Consider the following 20,979-nt stretch of genomic DNA (forward strand, 5'->3'; position numbering starts at 1 on the left):
CTGGGGATGCACACGCACGGCAGCCGGAGCCTGACCCCGCTCTCGCCCAGCCAACGCACCAGCTCGCTTTCCAGTAGTAGCGCCGTTGGGTTAAATCGGAAATTGCAAATTCAATCGGAATATTGCAAGGGGGATGGAGTATAAAAGTAAGGAAGTCCTGCTACAACTGTACAGGGTATTGGTGAGACCACACCTGGAGTACTGCGTACACAGTTTTGGTCTCTGTATTCAAGGAGGGATTATACTTGCATTGGAGGCTGTTCAGAAAAGGTTCACTCGGTTGATTCCTGAGATGAGGGGGTTGTCTTATGAGGAAAGGTTGAGCAGGTTGGGCCTGCACTCGTTGGAGTTTAGAAGAATGAGAGGTGATCTTATTGAAGCGAATAAGATTCTGAGGGGGGCTCGACAGGGTAGTTTGCAAAGTTAGCGTTGCTCGCACCACCTGTTGCAAATGGAGAAGAGGACGTGCCCCCTTGTGGGGGAATCTAGAACCAGGGAGCATAGTTTCAGAATAAGGGGCCGCCCATTTAAAACTGAGATGAGGAGAAATTCTCTCAGAGGGTCGTGAATCTTTGGAATTCTCTGCCGGAGAGGCTGGTTGAATATATTTAAGGGTGGAGAGAGACAGATTTTTGAGCGATAAGGGAGTCAAGGGTTATGGGGAGCGGGCAGGGAAGTGGAGCTGAGCCCAGGATCGGGTCAGCCACGATCTTATTGAATGGCGGAGCAGGCTCGAGGGGCCGAATGGCCGACTCCTGCTCCTATTTCGTTTGGAAGCAAAAACCTTGGCTGATATCTCCGCTTCCTACTCCCCAAGTCAACTACAGGACATCAAACGCGGCGCCCTGGGGCTCGAGATCAGACAAGTCGGGGACCGAGCAGGGACGGGACGGGACCTGGGGGAGCCTGCGTGTCCCAGTACTCGCACGCTCGCCTCGCTGGTCTGTCTAGAATTCTTTGCCGATTGTTTTCACTCCCCCCCCCCACCCACCCCACTTCCCGCCGCCCCCTCCCCCTCGCGCCCCACCTCCACCGCCATTTGACTGTCGCTTACCTGGAGTGGACTGAGGGGCATTAAAGATGCTTTCTAAATCCGCGAGCGCCGCGTATTTGTCGGCCTGCGAGGCGGCATGTTTACCGGAGGTGGCGGCGGCGGCCGTTGACATTGCGGGCACCGCCATGGCGTGGGGGACAGCGAACGCTCCGAAACTAGTGCTGGAAGATTTTGGGAAGGTATCAAAGTTTGCAAAGTTAGCGCTGCTCGAACCACCTGTTGCAAATGGAGAAAAGAACAAAAAAAGGAATGGGAGGGAAAAAAAAACTAAAGAAAAATAAAAAAATGACACAAGAACCAAAACACAATGTTCACACGGCGGTGGGGTGGGGGGGGGGGGGGGAGGGGAAGGGGGGACGGACAGCCTGGCAGGTCTCCAGGGCCCCCGACGTTTGCGGCACATACAGGTACGTCAGGGGGTTGATATAGCGCAACTGGGTCTGTGGGCCGCTGTGTGTGTCGGGTTAACTCTTCCCCCGGATAAGGCGTCTGGAAGCCCCCGACGCAAAGTGTTTACCCGAGCCCGCCCTCCCCCACCCATTGCAATATGGGCACCGCGCCAACACCGCAGGACCGCTCGGGCGGAGGATCAGCCTATTCACCAGCACCACGTTACAGCCACCACGGCGCTTGAAGTGGCCATGCCGAAGGATCGCAGCCTGCAGAGACGGGATCCCGCGCTAATCCATCTCGGGCTCAGCTCGTTGGCGGTTACGAAACGGATGAAACAATCAAGGCAAAGGTCGAAAGAGTGCGATTGACACACACACAGACAGACAGAGAAAGAGACAGACACACAGAGAAAGAGACAGACACACACACAGAGAAAGAGACAGACACACACACAGAGAAAGAGACAGACACACACACACAGAGAAAGAAACAGACACACACAGAGAAAGAAACAGACACACACACAGAGAAAGAGACAGACACAGACACACACACACACTCAGACAGATAGAAACAAGAGACAGACAGACATGCACTCAGACAGAGACACAAAGACAGACAGAGAGACACACACACACAGGCACTCAGAGAGACAGACACACACACACAGACTCTCACTCATACACACACGCACTCAGTCAGTCACATGGACACACGCAGACTCTCACTCACACACGCACGCACTCAGTCACACACGCACAGATTCTCACTCACACACACATTCAGTCAGTCACACACACACTGCCTCAAGACAGACACATACATCCTTCGCTTATTCACACACACACACTAAATCTGGAGACAGACAGACAGACCCACACCCTGCCTGAAGATCAGCAGGTCCCACAGAACACTCATGTTACAATATTTATGTGCAGTTTCAAAGCAAAGCAGCCTGGCCATAGTCGGAGCACCTGGACGGCAATTCTGGTCCCGCGGCAAATGTCTTCGACAATCAGAGGTGACAGAAAGCTAAATAAACCACCCCGCATTAAGCGAGCTTCGAGCCAACCCCTTTCTGACCGGGGCAATGTATTCCCCCATCGTCCTGCCTTCCTCGCCTGGAGGCATGAGGCCATGGATGCCTTCCCTCCTCTGCGGCCTTGCCCGTTGGTCCCATCCTCTCCCCGTTTCTCCAGGAGACCCGCGGCTCTGGCTGGGGGGGGGGCGTAAATCGAGTGCTGTCCACACTCCAGGACTTCACCCAATGGCAGCGCAGCAGTGACAGCTACTCCACCATGGGGGTGGGTGCAACGCAGCCAATGTCCACAGACAGGCAGCATCATCCTTGCGGAATCCTCCCTCGCCGGAACCAGGGCCAACCACTGAAGGAGGTGGCAGTGGTTACATGGTGGCAGAGAGTTACGGAAGTATTGGTTTGCAAACTGAACTGGTACGAGGAAGCTGATTAAGAGCCCCCCCCCAACCCCTCCCTAAATCATACACATTTACCAATACAGCTCTCAAACTTACAAACCCTGCGTGCCCAGACTTGTTTCAAATACTCTGCTGGCCGTCCCGTGGGTCGAAGTCAGGATTGTAAAGCACAGGGAGGAAGGCCCTAGGCACAAGCCCCAGTCTGTGCCGAGTTGGCAAATCTCCGCTCAGGCAGGAGGTGTTTTTTATATATATGGCAACGTTTAGTGACGCCAGCCAGGGTAAGTAAGGGAGTGAAGGGTTATGGGGAGCGGGCAGAGAAGTGGAGTCGAGGCCAAGACCAGATCAGCCATGATCTCATTGAATGGCGGAGCAGGATCGAGGGGCCGAATGGCCGACTCCTGCTCCTAGTTCTTACTGAACAAGATACGTAGCCTTCACCACCAGGATGTGAGAGGACACGAATCACCCAACGCTTTGCCTGCAATGTGCACTGTGATGGAGTCAATAGTCACCAGCAATAGTCACCACCTGCGTGAGGGCAAAGAAATGGAGCCCCTCACTCTCATCACGAAAGCCAGGAAAAAACTGCTAGAGTCATGGCACTTTGGAGAAAGGTTGCAAAGTGCTGCAGTACAGAGGGACCGGGGGGCTCCTGGTGCATGAAACACAAAAAGTTAGTATGCAGGTACAGCAAGTGATCAGGAAGGCCAATGGAATGTTGGCCTTTAGTGCAAAGGGGGATGGAGTATAAAAGCAGAGAAGTCCTGCTACAACTGTACAGGGTATTGGTGAGGCCACACCTAGAGTACTTCGTACAGTTTTGGTCTCCGTATTTAAGGAAGGATATACTTGCTTTGGAGGCTGTTCAGAGAAGGTTCACTCGGTTGATTCTGGAGATGAGGGGGTTCACTTATAGGTTGATAGGTTGAGCAGGTTGGGTCTATACTCATTGAAGTTTAGAAGAATGAGGTGTGATCTTATTGAAACAAATAGGGGGCTGGACAGCGTAGATGCAGAGAGGATATTTCCACTTATGGGAGAATCTAGAACCAGGGGGCATAGTTTCAGATTAAGGGGCCGCCCATTTAAAGCATTAGATGCGGAGTAATTTCTTCTCCCAGAGGGTTGTAAATCTGTGGAATTCTCTGCCCCAGAGAGCTGTGGAGGCTGGGTCATTGAATATATTTAAGGCAGAGATAGACAGATTTTTGAACGATAAGGAAGTGAAGGGTTATGGGGAGCGGGCGGGGAAGTGGAGCTGAGTCCATGATCAGATCAGCCATGATCGTATTAAATGGCGGCGCAGGCTCGAGGGGCCAAATGGCCGACTCCTGCTCCTATTTCTTATGTAATTTCTCAATCTGTCCGAGTCTTCCAGTTGGCATTGCGACACTGGTAGGCCTCAGGAGCTGGCCATTTGGGAGAGCAAGGGATTAGCTTGAAGCAACCATTTAAATACTTGCATGTTTCACTCCGCCCCACCCCTATAATCCGGAAAGTAAAAAGAAGAATGGAACGGTAACTGCTTGGAGAAAGAATACCTTTCAGAGAGATCGCAAAGGACGCTATCGGAGGCCAGGTCTAGAGCGGCAAGAGGCACTTTTGTGTTTCCTACCACCGCTCCTCTCCCGCCCCCGCACCGCACCCCACCGCCCCCTCCCCCCACTCTTCCAAGTCTCACTTGACGAAACTCCAACAGACCTCAAATACAGTACGAGTGGGATCGGAGCTCACCGAGTTGGGAGATGGAAAGTACTGAGGCAGCATCTGATTGCCCCGTGTGCCTCCATTTCTCATTTCAATAATAAAAAGATGGGTGGGGGGGGGGGTGGAAGAGAGAGAGAGGAAGAGAGAGAGAGAGAGAGAGAGAGAGAGAGAGAGAGAGAGAGAGAGAGAGCGAGCGAGAGACAGACAGGTAGAGTGAGAGAGAGAGAGAGAGAGAGAGAGAAGTCTCATAACATAAGAAATAGGAGTAGGAGTCGGCCATTCGGCCCCTCGAGCCTGCTCCACCATTTAATAAGATCATGGCTGATCTGATCATGGACTCAGCTCCACATCCCTGCCCGCTCCCCACATAACCCCTTATTCCTTTATCGATTAAGAAACTGTCTTAAATTTATTCAATGTCCCAGCTTCCACAGCTCTCTGAGGCAGCAAATTCCACAGATTTACAACCCTCGGAGAGAAGAAATTTCTCCTCATCTCAGTTTTAAATGGGCGGCCCCTTATTCTAAGATCATGTCCCCTAGTTCTAGTCTCCCCCATCAGTGGAAACATCCTCTCTGCATCCACCCTGTCAAGCCCCCTCATAATCTTATACGTTTCGATAAGATCACCTCTCATTCTTCTGAACTCCAATGAGTAGAGGCCCAACCTACTCAACCTATCCTCATAAGTCAACCCCCACATCCCGGGAATCAACCGAGTGAACCTTCTCTGAACTGCCTCCAAAGCAAGTATATCCTTTTGTAAATATGGAAACCAAAACTGCACGCAGTACTCCAGGTGTGGCCTCACCAATACCCTGTATAGCTGTAGCAAGACTTCCCTGCTTTTATACTCCATCCCCTTTGCACTAAAGGCCTTCTATTGGCCTTCCTGATCACAGTGACGGTGTGAGCTGTGAGGAGGATGCCAAGAGGTTGCAGGGTGACTTGGACAGGTTAGGTGAATGGGCAAATGCATGGCAGATGCAGTATAATGTGGATAAGCGTGAGGTTATCCACTGTGGGGGAAAAAACACGAAGGCAGATTATTATCTGAATGGCAGCAGATTAGGAAAAGGGGAGGTGCAACGAGACCTGGGTGTCATGGTACATCAGTCATTGAAAGTTGGCATGCAGGTAGAACAGGTGGTGAAGGCGGCAAATGGCATGTTGGCCTTCACAGCGAGAGGATTTGAGTATAGGAGCAGGGAAGTCTTACTGCAGTTGTACAGGGCCTTGGTGAGGCCTCACTTGGAATATTGTGTTCAGTTTTGATCTCCTAATCTGAGGAAGGACATTCTTGCTATTGAGGTAGTGCAGCGAAGATTCACCAGACTGATTCCCGGGATGGCTGGACTGACATATGAGGAGAGACTGGATCGACTGGGCCTTTATTCACTGGAGTTTAGAAGGATGAGAGGGGATCTCATAGAAACAAATAAAATTCTGACGGGACTGGACAGGTTAGATGCAGGAAGAATGTTCCTGATGTTGGGGAAGTCCAGAACCAGGGGACACAGTCTAAGGATAAGGGGTAAGCCATTTAGGACTGAGATGTGGAGAAACTTCTTCACTCAGAGAGTTGTTAACCTGTGGAATTCCCTACCGCAGAGAGTTGTTGATGTAAGTTCGTTGGATATATTCAAAAGGGAGTTCGATGTGGCCCTTATGGCTAAAGGGATCAAGGGTATGGAGAGAAAGCAGGAAAGGGTTACTGAGGTGAATGATCAGCCATGATCTTATCGAATGGTGGTGCAGGTTCGAAGGGCCGAATGGCCTACTCCTGCACCTATTTTCTATGTTTCTATCACTTGCTGTACCTGCATACTAACCTATTGTGTTTCATGCACAAGCTGCTCAACCTCTCTTCATAAGACAACCCCCTCATCTCAGGAATCAACCTCGTCTCATTGTGAAGCGGTACTTAATGACTAGGTAAGAGTCTGCAACTTTAGGCCCTTTGCCTGGACAGCTGTGCCCTGGGGCCGGTGGGCGTCCCGTGTCTCAGGCTGGGGCCGATGCCTCTTTTAATCACCCGGTAGTTGGGGTGGGTCGAGCTTCCAGAGAGGTTTGGTTCGGTTCGGGCGAGTGGAGCAGGGGGTCAAACCAACATTTCCTCCCAAGACTCAGTGCCACGCTCCTCACTGAGACCGATGGCTGAGAATGCTGTTTAACAAGAGGTACGCCGGGGCAGGGGGAAAACAGGGCTGTACCCTCTGCCCTCTTTCAAACCTGCCGGACTGACCACAGGATCGCACCAATCCTCATCAGGCTTTGAGTGACAAGTGAGCCAGCTTCTATTTCCAGTACTCGGACTTGTCACCAGACCAGGGTTGTGCCAATATCGGTCCCACGGTGCCTGGCGATTGAATCATTCAATGGGATTTCTACTGGTGCTTTGGGGGTCACGACCCTCGATGCCACCCGCTTATTTCCCCCTTAAAAGCTGCTAACTAATGACCCTGATCCTGTCGGAGTGGTCGTTCGGCTGGTTAATGTTGACTGCCGGTAAGGACCTGGGGGTCCTAGTGCATGAAACACAAAAGGTTAGTATGCAGGTACAGCAAATGATCAGAAAGGCAAATGGAATGCTGGCCTTTATTGCAAAGGGGATGGAGTATAAAAGCAGGGAAGTCTTGCTACAGTTGTACAGGGTGGATAAAGGGGAACCAGTGCATGTGGTGTATTTGGACTTCCAGAAGGCATCTGACAAGGTGCCACATAAAAGGTTAAGATAAAAGTTCACGGGGTTGGGGGCAATATAAACCAATAAAGAAGGGCTAAAAAAATTATTAAGAAAGGGAAGATAGACTATGAAAGTAAACTAGCACGAAATATAAAAACAGATAGCAAGAGTTTCTATATGTATATAAGAAGGAAAAGAGTGGCGAGAGTGAATGTTGGTCCCTTAGAGGACGGGACTGGGGAATTAGTGATGGGGAACATGGAGATGGCAGAAACTCTGAACAAATATTTTGTATCAGTCTTTACGGTTTGTGGACACTAACAATATTCCAACAGTGGATAATCAAGGGGCTATGGGGGGGGGGGGGGGGCGGCGGAGGAGGAACTTAACACCATCATAATCACTAAGGAGGTGGTACTCAGTAAGATAATGGGACTAAATGCAGATAAATCCCCTGGACCTGATGCATCCTAGGGTCTTCAAAAGTAGCGGCAGGGATGGTGGATACATTGGTTGTAATTTACCAAAATTCCCTGGATTCTGGGGAGGTCCCAGCAGATTGGAAAACTGAAAATGTAACGCCCCTATTTAAAAAAGGAGGCAGACAAAAAGCAAGAAACTATAGCCCAGTTAGCCTAACATCTGTGGTTGGGAAGATGTTGGAGTCCATTATTAAAGAAGCAGTAGCAGGACATTTGGAAAAGCAAAATTCGGTCAGGCAGAGTCAGCATGGATATATGAAGGGGAAGTCATGTTTGACAAATTTGCTGGCGTGCTTTGAGGATGTAACGAACAGGGTGGATAAAGGGGAACCAGTGGATGTGGTGTATTTGGACTTCCAGAAGGCATTTGACAAGGTGCCACATAAAAGATTACTGCAAAAGATAAAAGTTCACGGGGTTGAGGGTAATATATTAGCATGGATAGAGGTTTGGCTAATGAACAGAAAACAGAGAGTAGGGATAAATGATTCATTCTCGGTTTGGCAATCAGTAACCAGTGGGGTGCCACAGGGATCAGTGCTGGGACCCGAACTAGTTACAATCTATATTAACAACTTGGAGGAAGGGACTGAGTGTAACGTTTGCTGACGATACAAAGATGGGAGGAAAAGCAATGTGTGAGAAGAACACAAAAAATCTGCAGGAGGACACAGACTGGCTCAGTGAGTGGGCAAAAATTTGGCAGATGGAGTATAATGTTGGAAAGTGTGAGGTCATGCACTTTGGCAGAAAAAAATCAAAGAGCAAGTTATTATTTAAATGGAGAAAAGATTGCAAAGTGCCGCAGTACAGCGGGACCTGGGGGTACTTGTGCATGAAACACAAAAGGTTAGCATGCAGGTACAGCAAGTGATCAGAAAGGCCAATGGAATCTTGGCCTTCATTGCAAAGGGGATGGAGTATAAAAGCAGGTAAGTCTTGCTGCAGTTGTACAGGGTATTGGTGAGGCCACACCTGGAATACTGCGTGCAGTTTTGGTTTCCATTTTTACGAAAGGATGTACTTGCTTTGGAAGCAGTTCAGAGAAGGTTCACGAGGTTGATTCCAGAGATGAGGGGGTTAACTTATGAGGAAAGGTTGAGTAAGTTGGGCCTCTACTTATTGGAATTCAGAAGAATGAGAGGTGATCTTATCGAAACGTATAAGATTATGAGGGGGCTTGACAAGGTGGTTGCAGAGAGGATATTTCCAATGATGGGGGAGACTAAAACTAGGGGGCATGATCTTAGAATAAGGGGCAGCCCATTTAAAACTGAGATGAGGAGGAATTTCTTCTCTCAGAGGGTTGTGGATCTGTGGAATTTGCCGCCTCAGAGAGCTGTGGAAGCTGGGACATTGAATAAATTTGAGAGAAATAGACAGTTTCTTAAACGATAAGGAAATAAGGGGTTACGGAGAACGGGCAGGGAAGTGGACCCGAGTCCATTATCGGATCAGCCATGATGGAATTAAATGGCGGAACAGATTCGAGGGGCCGTATGGCCTACTCCTGCTCCTATTTCTTATGTTCTTATTAACATGGATAGAGGATTGGCTAACTAACAGAAAACAGAGAGTCAGGATAAATGGTTCATTCTCTGGTTGGCAATCAGTAACTAGTGGGGTGCCGCAGGGCTCATTGCTGGCATCCCAGCTAGTTACAATCTATATTAACAACTTGGAAGAAGGGACCGAGTGTAACGTAGCCAAGTTTGCTGACCATAGAAAGATGGGAGGAAAAGCAATGTGTGAGGAGGACACAAAAAATCTGCAAAAGGACAGCCAGGTTAAGTGAGTGGGCAAAGATTTGGCAGATGGAGTATAATGTCATGCACTTTGGCAGAAAAAAATCAAAGAGCAAGTTATTATTTAAATGGAGAAAGATTGCACAAAGTGCTGCCGTACAGCAGGACCTGGGGGTACTTGTGCATGAAACACAAAACACAAAAGGATAGTATGCAGGTACAGCAAGTGATCAGGAAAGCCAATGGAATCTTGGCCTTTATTGCAAAGGGGATGCAAAGAGCAGGGAAGTGTTGCTACAGAGGATGGTTCCACTGATAGAAACATAGAAAATAGGTGGAGTAGGCCATTCGGCCCTTCGAGCCTGCACCGCCATTCAATATGATCATGGCTGATCATGCAACTTCAGTACTCCATTCCTGCTTTCTCTCCATACCCCTTGATCCCTTTAGCCGTAAGGGCCACATCTAACTCCCTTTTGAATATATCCAACGAACTGGCTTCAACAACTTTCTGTGGTAGAGAATTCCACAGGTTCACCACTCTCTGGGTGAAAAAGTTTCTCCTCATCTCGGTCCTAAATGGCTTATCCCTTATCTTTAGACTGTAACCCCTGATTCTGGACTTCCCCAACATCGGGAACATTCTTCCTGTATCTAACTTGTCCAATCCCGTCAGAATTTTATATGTTTCTACGAGATCCCCTCTCATATTCACTGGAATTTAGAAGAATAAGCCTAGTCGATCCAGTCTTTCTTCATATGTCAGTTCTGCCATCCCGGGAATCAGTCTGGTGAACCTTCGCTGAACTCCCTCAATAGCAAGAATGTCCTTCCTCAGATTAGGAGACCAAAACTGAACACAAAAATATTCCAGGTGTGGTCTCACCAAGGCTCTGTACAACTGTAGTAAGACCTCCCTGCTCCGATACTCAAATCCTCTCGCTATGACATGCCATTTGCTTTCTTTACTGCCTGTTGTATCTGCATGTCTACTTTCAATGACTGATGTAGCATAACACCCAGGTCTAGTTGCACTTCCCCTTTTACTAATCTGTCACCATTCGGATAATAATCTGCCTTCCTGTTTTTGCCACCAAAGTGGATAACCTCACACTTAACCACATTATACTGTATCTGCCATGCATTTTCCCACTCACCTAACCAAGTCACCCTGCAGCCTCTTCGCATCCTCCTCACAGCTCACACTGCCACCCAGCTTAGTGTCATCTGCAAACTTGGAGATATTATATTCAATTCCTTTGTCTAAATCATTAATATATATTGTAAATAGCTGGGGTCCCAGCAGTGAACATTGTGGTACCCCACTAGTGACTGCCTGCCATTCTGAAAAGGACCCGTTTATTCCGACTGCTTCCTGTCTACCAACCAGTTCCCTATCCACGTCAGTACATCACCCTCAATATCATGTGCTTTGATTTTGCACACTAATCTCTAGTGTGGGGCCTTATCAAAAGCCTTTTGAAAGTCCAAATGCACCACATCCACTGGTTCTCTCTTGTCCACTCTACTAGTTACATCCTGAAAAAATTCTAGAAGATTTGTCAAGCATGATTTCCCTTTCATAAATCCATGCTGACTTGGGCCGATCCTGTCACTGCTTTCCAAATGCGCTGCTATTACATCTTTAATAATTGATTCCAACATTTTCCCCACTACCGATGTCAGGCTAACCGGTCTATAATTCCCTGTTTTCTCTCTCCCTCCTTTTTTAAAAAGTGGGATTACATTAGCTACCCTCCAATCCATAGGTACTGATCTTGAGTCCATGGAATGTTGGAAAATGATCACCAATGCATCCATTATTTCTAGGGCCACTTCCTAAAGTACTCTGGGATGCAGACTATCAGGCCCTGGGGATTTATCGGCCTTCAATCCCATCAGTTTCCCTAACACCATTTCCTGACTAATAAGGATTTCCCTCAGTTCCTCCTTCTCGCTAGACCCTCGGTCCCCTAGTATTTTCGGGAGGTTATTCGTGTCTTCCTTAGTGAAGACAAAACCAAAGTAGTTGTTCAATTGGTCTGCCATTTCCTTGTTCCCCATTATGAATTCACCTGATTCTGACTGCAAGGGACCTGCGCTTGTCTTCATTAATCTTTTTCTCTTCACATATCTATAGAAGCTTTTGCAGTCAGTTTTTATGTTCCCTGCAATCTTACTCTAATACTCTATCTTCCCCCTCCTAATTAAACACTTTGTCCTCCTCTGCTGAATTCTAAATTTCTCCCAGTCCTCACGTTTTCTGCTTTTTCTGGCCAATTTATATGCCTCTTCCTTGGATTTAACACTATCCCTAATTTCCCTTGTTAGCCACGGTTGAGCCACCTTCCCCGTTTTATTTTTACGCCACTTGGGGGAGACTAGAACTAGAGGGTATGATCTTAGAATAAGGGGGCGCCCATTTAAAACTGAGATGAGGAGAAATTTCTTCTGAAGGTTGTAAATCTGTGGAATTTGCTGCCTCAGAGAGCTGTGGAAGCTGGGACATTGAATATATTTAAGACAGAGATAGACAGTTTCTTAACTGATAAGGGAATAAGGGGTTATGAGGAGCGGGCAGGGAAGTGGACCCGAATCCATGATCGGGTCAGCCATAATCGTATCAAATGGCGGAGCAGGCTCGAGAGGCTGCATGGCCTACTCCTGCTCCTATTTCTTAAGTTCTTATGAAGGTGTTGTCTTATGGAGAAAGGTTGAGTAGGTTGGGCCTGTACTCATTGAAGTTTAGAAGGATGAGAGGTAATCTTATTGAAATGTATAAGATTCTGAGGGGGCTCGACAAGGTGGATGCAGAGAGGATATTTCCACTCATTGGGGAAACTAAAACTGGGGACATAGTCTTAGAATTAAGGGGCCGCCCATTTAAAACTGATAGGAGGAGCAATTTCTTTTCTCAGAGGGTCGTGAATCTGTGGACTTCTCTGCCCCAGAGAGCTGTGGAAGCTGGTTGAATATATTTAAGGCGGAGACAGACAGAGTTTTGAGCGATAAGGGAGTCGAAGGTTATGGGGAGCGGGCGGGGAAGTGGACGCGAGGCCATGATCCTATTTCTTACGTGAGGAACCAATTTAACTTCACGGCTGAACACTCAGCTAACCTATTCATTCTTGGGACGTGGGCATTTATTGCCTGCCCCTAGCTTCCCGCAGCAGTTGGCAACGGTCAAAATTCCCTTTTGGACCTCCTACGCAGCCGGGAGAAAAACCGGGCTGGTAATTCCAAATGGGAATTCCGAATTGGGAACATTGGCGACAGCGCTTGAACCGCGGCAGTCCTCATTGGGACGTTGCGTACCGCGATGACGACGCAACTCCGCTCTCACTGAACGACGCGTCACATTGCTGATAACTTTCACGGGCCTCTCACCTACAACCGCCCCGCTCGCTCAGGCAGCAGGGCTCTGCGATGCGGCAAACCCGTTAACCGGCCCGGTAACCGAGGTAGCCAATCATAGAAAAATGACGACGCAGGAGGCCATTTCGGCCCATCGTGTCCGCGCCAGCCGACAAAGAGCCACCCAGCCTAATCCCACTTTCCAGCTCTCGGTCCGTAGCCCTGCAGGTTACGGCACTTCAGGTGCACATCCAAGTACTTTTTAAATGTGGTGAGGGTTTCTGCCTCTACCACCCTTTCAGGCAGTGAGTTCCAGACCCCCAGCACCCTCTGGGTGAAGACATTTCCCCTCAAATCCCTTCTAAACCTCCCCCCAATTACTTTAAATCTATGCCCCCTGGTTGTTGACCCCTCTGCTCAGGGAAATAGGTCCTTCCCATCCACTCTATCCAGACCCCTCATCATTTTATACACCTCAATAAGGTTTCCCCTCAGCCTACTCTGTTCCAAGGAAAACAAACCCAGCCTATCCAATCTTTCCTCGTTGCTTAAATTCTCCAGTCCAGGCAACATCCTGGTAAATCTCCTCTGCACCCTCTCCAGTGCAATCACATCTTTCCTGTAATGTGGTGACCAGAACTGCACGCAGTACTCCAGCTGTGGCCTAACTAGTGTTTTATACAGTTTAAGCATAACCTCCCTGCTCTTGTAATCTATGCCTCGGCCAATAAAGGACAACATTCCGTATGCCTTCTTAACCACCTTATCCACCTGTGCTGCTACCTTCAGGGATCTGTGGACATGCACTCCAAGGTCCCTTTGTTCCTCCACAACTCAATATCCTCCCATTTAAGGTGTATTCCCTTGCCTTGTTGCCCCTCCCCAAATGCATTAGCTCACACTTCTCTGCATTGAATTCCATTTGCCACTGTTCTGTCCAACTGACCAATTCGTCAATCTCAACATGGCTGCAGTAACATAAGAACATAAGAAACAGGAGTAGGTCATACGGCCCCTTGAGCCTGCTCCGCCATTCAATAAGATCCTGGCCGATCTGATCATGGACTCAGCTCCACTTCCCCGCCCGCTCCCCATAACCCTTCACTCCCTTATCGCTCAAAAATCTGTCTATCTCCGCCTTAAATATATTCAATGACCCAGCCTCCACAGCTCTCTGGGGCAGAGAATTCCACAAATTTACAACCCTCAGAAGAAATTTCTCCTCATCTCAGTTTTAAATGGGCGGCCCCTTATTCTAAGTCTATGGCCCCAAGTTTCCACACGCGGCAAAACAGGTGCCCCTCCGAGCTGGGCGCCCGTTTTTCGCGCAGAAAACGGCGGCTGAAAAAAAACCGCGCTATTCTCGAGCGCTTTGCAGCTCGATGTCTGCTAGGCGCGGCGCCCAGGGGGCGGAGCCTACCACTCGCGCCGATTTTGTAAGTAGGAGGGGGCGGGTACCATTTAAATGAGTTTTTTTCGTGCCGGCAACCCTGCGCGTGCGCGTTGGAGCGTTCGTGTACGCGCAGTGTGAAGGAAACATTGGCACTCGGCCATTTTAAAAAGTGCTGCAGAAAAAGTGAAAATTTGTTTATTGAACCCTTGCAAAGGCTTGTATTTAAATTTTCTTCATATTTGTGTGTGTGAGGGTGAGGGAGTGCATTCTGTAATTAAAGATAGACTGTGATAAACGGGACACATGCACTTGTTTGAGACTATTCAAATTCTTTGTAGCTGTTCAATTTTTAACATTTTTTAATAAAACCACATTGCCCTTCCATGATCAGCACTGAGGCTTCTTGCAGCTTTCTCCCCCTGCCGTCCGTCGGGCCCGACGGGAATGGCTGCCTCAAGTAATGAGGCTTCCTGCAGTCTTCTCCCTGCCTCCCCCCCTCCCTGCCGTCGGGAACGGCTGCCTCAAGTTCTGAGGCTTCCTGCAGCCTTCTCACTGCCTCCCCCCCTCCCTGCCGTCGGGAAACCGCTGCCTGAAAGGCCTGCCTGAAGCACTTTCACACAGGTAGGAACATGGTTTATTTAATCTTTTCTTTGCTTATAAATTTTTATTCAGGTTGGATTTATTTGTATAATATTTGTATAAGTATAGCTAAGGATTTATTGTAGAATGTAATGACTTCCCTTTCCCCCCCCCCCCCACACCTCGGTTCCGGACGCCTAATTTGTAACCTGCGCCTGATTTTTTAATGTGTAGACAACGTTTTTTCAAGCATACAAAAATCTTCACTTGCTCCATTCTAAGTTAGTTTGGAGTACGTTTTCAATGTGGAAACTTTCAAATCAGGCGTCAGTGGCCGGACACGCCCCCTTTTGAAAAAAACATTCTGTTCAAAAGTGAAACTGTTCCACCTGACTAGAACTGCAGAAAACTTAAATGTGGAGAATTCCGATTTCTAAGATACTCCGTTCTCCACCAGTTGCTCCTAAAAATCAGGAGCAAATCATGTGGAAACTTGGGGCCTATGTCCCTCGTTTTAGTTTCCCCTATGAGTGGAAATATCCTCTCTGCATCCACCTTGTCGAGCCCCCTCATTATCTTACACGTTTCAATAAGATCACCTCTCATTCTTCTGAACTCCAATATGTATAGGCCCAACCTACTCAACCAATCCTCATAAGTCAACCACCTCATCTCCGGAATCAACCGAGTGAACCTTCTCTGAACAGCTTCCAATGCAAGTATATCCTTCCTTAAATACAGAGACCAAAACTGCACGCAGTACTCCAGGTGTGGCCTCAATACCCTGTACAGTTGTAGCAGGACTTCTCTGCTTTTATACTCCATCCCTCTTGCAATAAAGGTCAACATTCCATTGGCCTTCCTGATCACTTGCTGTACCTGCATACTAACTTTTTGTGTTTCATGCACAAGGACCCCCAGGTCCCTCTGTAATGCAGCATTTTGTCACATTGTTACACAATATTCCTAGAGTCCTCTTCCTGGCCTCTCTCCAGTGACCCCCTCCTAGAAAATGCCAGCGAGTCGAACTCGGGTGACGACGGGACCTTGGAGGTTAAATATTGATTCCTGGGATGTGGGCGTCGCTGGTAAGGCCGGCATTTATTGCCCATCCTTAATTGCCCCTTGAGAAGGTGGTGGTGAGGCAACGGAGTGTCTCGCTGGGCCATTTCAGAGGGGCAGTTAAGAGCCAACCACATGGCTGTGGGTCTGGAGTCACATATAGGCCCAGACCGGTAAGGGCGGCAGATTTCCTTCCCTAAGGGACATCAGTGAACCCGATGGGTTTATACAACAATCCGACAGTTTCATGGTCACCATTACTGATACAGATTGAGTCTCCCTATCCAGCACCCTCAGGACCTGGCCTGTGCCGAATAAGGGATTTTGCCGGATGAGGGGAGGCCAGCGGCCCGAGGTCGGGGGGAGTGGGGAGGGGAGGGAAGGTTGGTACCCCGGGCAGGCCCAAAGTGTCGGCGGGTCCTCGGCGGCTCGAGTGTCTGCACGGCCGGAGCGGGCCGAGTGTCGGAGCGGGCCCCAGCAGGCCCGGTGTCGGGGAGCGGGCCCCATGTCGGAAAAGGCCCCAGCGGGCCCCAGTGTCGGGGCGGGGAGCGGGCCCCAGTGTCGGGGAGGGCCCCAGAGTCGGGGTGGAGGTCGACTGCGTTCTGCACATGCGTTGCTGGAATCATGCCGGATGAGGGGTGGTGCCGGATAAGGGAGTCCCGTACAAGGGAGGTCCAACCTGTACTAGCTTTTTATTCCAGATCTATTGAATTTGAATTCTCCCGCTGCTGTAGTGAGATTTGAACTTGCGACTCCAGATCGTTAACCATTGTGCTACCGATATTCTTATCCCAAACTAAGAAGCCGGGGAGGTTGGGGGCGGGTGGGGAAGAGTGAAATAAAGTGAAATTCACACAGGGGTTCCCATCGCTAGCTGCCACCCACCTCCCTCGTCAGATAGCGAGTGTGGAGACTGGCCGAGGACAGGGTCAGGGGTCAGCTGTGACGCCACCCTCTCCCCCCACAGTCGGATACTCACACACAACGAATGGCTGTTTGGATGAGGCCCCGCAGCATCTGTTCGAACCCGTTCCCCAGCCCCCGGCAGCTCCGCGCACAAGAGGGGGAAGAAAGACTTAAAGACTTGCATTTATATAGCGCCTTTCACAACCACCGGATATCTCAAAGCGCTTTACGGCCAATGAAGTACTTTTGGAGTGTAGTCGCTGTTGCAATGTAGGAAACGCGGCAGGCAATTTGAGCACAGCAAGCTCCCACACACAGCAATGTGATAATGACCAGATAATCTGTTTTTGTTATGTTGATTGAGGAATAAATATTGGTCCCAGGACACCGGGGAGAACTCCCCCTGCTCTTCTTCGAAATAGTGGCCGTGGATCTTTTAGGTCCACCTGAGGGGGCAGACGGGTCCTCAGTTTAACATCTCACCTGAAAAGCGGCACCACCGACAGTGCGGTGCTCCCTCAGTACTGCCCCTCCGACAGTGCGGCGCTCCCTCAGTACTGCCCCTCCGACAGTGCAGTGCTCCCTCAGTACTGCCCCTCCGACAGTGCGGCGCTCCCTCAGTACCGCCCCTCCGACAGTGCGGCGCTCCCTCAGCACTGCCCCTCCGACACTCCCTCAGTACCGCCCCTCCGACAGTGCGGCGCTCCCTCAGCACTGCACTGCGAGTGTCAGCCTAGATTTATGCGCTCAAGTCCCTGGAGTGGGACTCGAACCCACAACCTTCTGTGGCGAGAGTGCTCCCCACTGAGCATCGGCTGAAACGCACGGAAGACAGTCCCGCCCGTGAGGGCAGGCAGGAAAACACTGCTCACGCCCAAGCGAGCGCTGCTTTGCAAGCAGGAGCCCAGTGAGCGTTAGCAGGATATTCAACCACGGTGAGCACCACAGACAAGCCTGATGTGTGCGCGCACGCACACAGGACTACAGTAAAAGAGGTGCAGGGAGGAGTTCTTTATCCAGATGGCTGGGGAATAATGGTGCAACAATCCTAGAGCAGCACTGCATTAAAACAATGGCACAAAAATTGCGGGCAGACGCCGCCAATCAAATTTTTTTAACCAAAGTACCTGGTGGTTCCAGAGGAAGAAACACTTCAGCTCCGAGGCCTAGAAACGCAGAGGCCCATATATCCCAGGAGCGTAGGGAGATCCTGGGATCAAGTGGGCCTGGACTACCAATCACAATATAGTATTCTCATTGATAATAACGGTGAGTTCCGTTTGTACGAGCTCCCATCACCATCACTGAGAATACCCCCAGAAACACAATTAAATTAAATTGAATTAAATTAAATGTTTTCGGAAAAAACATGGTTTTAAAAATATTTTAATAGGGTTAAAAATAAAAATGGACAGGGTTTTTTTCAATATAAAAATTAGTGATAACATTTATTTTTTCCTATCTTTTAAAACTCTTGTCCTGGTAAAAGCAGGCCTTCGACCTTAGGCCTGCTATGGCCAGGCGCAAGAGCTTGAAGGACTTTCGCTGGGCAGGACTTGAGCAAATAGCCCAAATCTCCGCCCGCGAAGGCCCTTCTCCCGGGGATCCGTTGGAACTGTCAAAGGACATTTTGATAGTTCGCAAGTGTTGGATTTAGGCACATGCGCTTTGCGTACGCACCCAGAGAGGCCGCAAGTTGCATCGAAACAGTCTCTTTAAAAAAAAAAAAGGCTGATTGGTGACCTGATGGAGGTCTTCAACATTATGAAGGGTCGGGTAGATGCAGAGAAGATGTCTCCACTTGTGTGGGGGGGGGGGGGGAACCAGAACTAGGGGACACCAATATAAAGATAGTCACTCATAAACCCAATGGGAAATTCAGGAGAAACTTCTTTACCCAGAGAGGGGTGAGAATGTGGAACTCGCTGCCACAGGGAGGGGCTGAGGCGAATAGTATCGATGCATTTAAGGGGAGGCTGGATAAACACATGAGGGAGAAGGGAATAGAAGGATATGGTGATGGGGTGGGATGAAGAGGGGTAGGAGGGGGCTGGTGTGGAGCATAAACACCGGCACGGAGCGATGGGGCCGAATGGCCGGTTCCTCTGCTGTAAAATTCTATTCACTCTAGTGCTGAGGAGTGCTGCACTGTTCGGAGGTGCTACCTTTTGTCTGTTTAAAAAAAAAAAGTGTTCCCAGTTGACATGAAAGATTCTGCGGCACTACCCGAAGACCGACACTTCTCCCTCAAACAGGTTAACCGGTCACTCAACTAAATTTGCTGTTTTGTGGGACCTTGCTGTGCGGAAACATATCGCCTCGTTTACCTCCCTGGCAACAGTGACTGCGCTTCGAAAGTAATCCACTGGACAGAAAGCACTTACTTTCTTTCATGAGAAGAACAACACGCTCAGAAGTCTTGGCACCACCAGTTAATAATTAGACGGATTCAACTGAAATGCCCGTTTGAGAAAATTGTCCCAAAGTCTCCCAGAACACGTGCTCGTGTGCACGTCCCACTCAAATCCGACGTCGACTTCACGGAATCACAGCGTGGGAGGAGGCCATTCGGCCCATCGTGCCTGTGCCGGCTCTCTGAAAGAGCGATCCAATTCATCCTACTCCCCCTGCTCTTTCCTCATAGACCAACACATTGTTCCCCTTGTTTCGTCGCCGAGAGCGCGCAGAGATCAAGCGGAGGCTGCGGAAGGAGCGTGCGGCAAACCAATCCCACCCACCCTTTCCTTCAACCACTGTCTATCCCAGCTGTGACAGAGACTGTGGTTCCCGTATTGGACTGTTCAGCCTAAGGGCTCATTGTTAGAGTGGAAGCAAAGTCTTCCTCGATTCCGGGGGACTGCCTATGATGATGACGACGAAAGAACGTAAGAAATAGGAGCTGGAGTCGGCCATATGGCCCCTCGAGCCAGCTCCGCCATTTAATACGATTCATGGCTGATCCCATCATGGACTCAGGTCCACTTCCCTGCCCACTCCCCATAGCCCCTTCTCGGTTAAGAAACTATCTCTGTCTTAAATTTAATCAATTTCCATTCTGAATGTTACTTTATAGAATTTTTACAGCACAGAAAAAAGCCATTCAGCCCAACTCATCCATGCCGGTGTTTAAGCTCCACACAAGCCTCCTCCCCAATTGAATTACCTCTTCTCACCGTGCCCCCATATCCCTCTATTCCTTTCTCCTTCGTGCAACCTCTCCATAAATGCGCCAATGAGCTCGGTTTCCACGTGGCAACAAGTTCCACATTCACGCCACTCTTATGAGAACATAAGAAATAGGAGCAGGAGTCGGCCATTCGGCCCCTCGAGCCTGCTCCGCCATTCATTAAGATCCTGGCTGATCTGATCATGAACTCAGCTCCACTTCCCCGCCCGCTCCCCATGATTCTTCACTCCCTTATCGCTCAAAAATCTGTCTATCTCCACCTTAAATATATTCAATGACCCAGCCTCCACAGCTCTCTGAGGGGGCCTGACAGGGTCGATGCAGAGAGGATGTTTCTCCTCGTGGGGGAATCTAGAATAAGGGGTCGTCCATTTAAGACCGAGATGAGGAGGAATTTCTTCTCTCGGGGGTCGGGAATCTGTGGAATTTTCTGCCCCAGAGAGCTGTGGAAAGAGAGCGAGAGAGACGTGCGAGAGAGGGAGCGCGCGTGCGAGGGAGGGGGAGCGTGCGAGGGAGGGGGAGCGTGCGAGAGTGTGCGGGAGCGTGCGAGGGTGGGGAGCGTGCGAGGGAGGGGGAGCGTGCGAGGGAGGGGGAGCGTGCGAGGGAGGGGGAGCGTGCGAGGGAGGGGGAGCGTGCGAGGGAGGGGGAGCGTGCGAGGGAGGGGGAGCGTGCGAGGGAGGGGGAGCGTGCGAGGGAGGGGGAGCGTGCGAGGGAGGGGGAGCGTGCGAGGGAGGGGGAGCGTGCGAGGGAGGGGGAGCGTGCGAGGGAGGGGGAGCGTGCGAGGGAGGGGGAGCGTGCGAGGGAGGGGGAGCGTGCGAGAGTGTGCGAGGGAGGGGAGCGTGCGAGGGAGGGAGCATGCGAGGGAACGCGCGTGCGAGAGTGTGCGGGAGCGTGCGAGGGAGGGGGAGCGTGCGAGGGAGGGGAGCGTGCGAGGGAGGGGGAGCGTGCGAGGGAGGGGGAGCGTGCGAGGGAGGGGGAGCGTGCGAGGGAGG

General features: G+C 50.0%; 1 protein-coding gene across 4 annotated transcripts in view; it reads right to left on the reverse strand.

Moving 5' to 3' along the window:
• The window catches only part of LOC139232639 (arf-GAP domain and FG repeat-containing protein 1-like), a 134,269-nt gene that overhangs the window by 30,500 nt on the left and 82,790 nt on the right, over nt 1-20,979 (reverse strand). For 2 of the 4 annotated variants that reach the window (XM_070863084.1, XM_070863085.1), the window contains exon 7: nt 1,055-1,270. The exons of 1 other annotated variant lie outside the window; for it this stretch is intronic. In XM_070863084.1, the coding sequence (XP_070719185.1) occupies nt 1,055-1,270 (216 nt within the window). The remainder of the gene's footprint in view (nt 1-1,054; nt 1,271-20,979) is intronic. One more of the 4 variants, XM_070863086.1, reaches the window with a different exon arrangement.

Source organism: Pristiophorus japonicus, chromosome 20 (assembly GCF_044704955.1).
Source record: "Pristiophorus japonicus isolate sPriJap1 chromosome 20, sPriJap1.hap1, whole genome shotgun sequence".
NCBI classification, from domain to species: Eukaryota; Metazoa; Chordata; class Chondrichthyes; family Pristiophoridae; genus Pristiophorus; species Pristiophorus japonicus.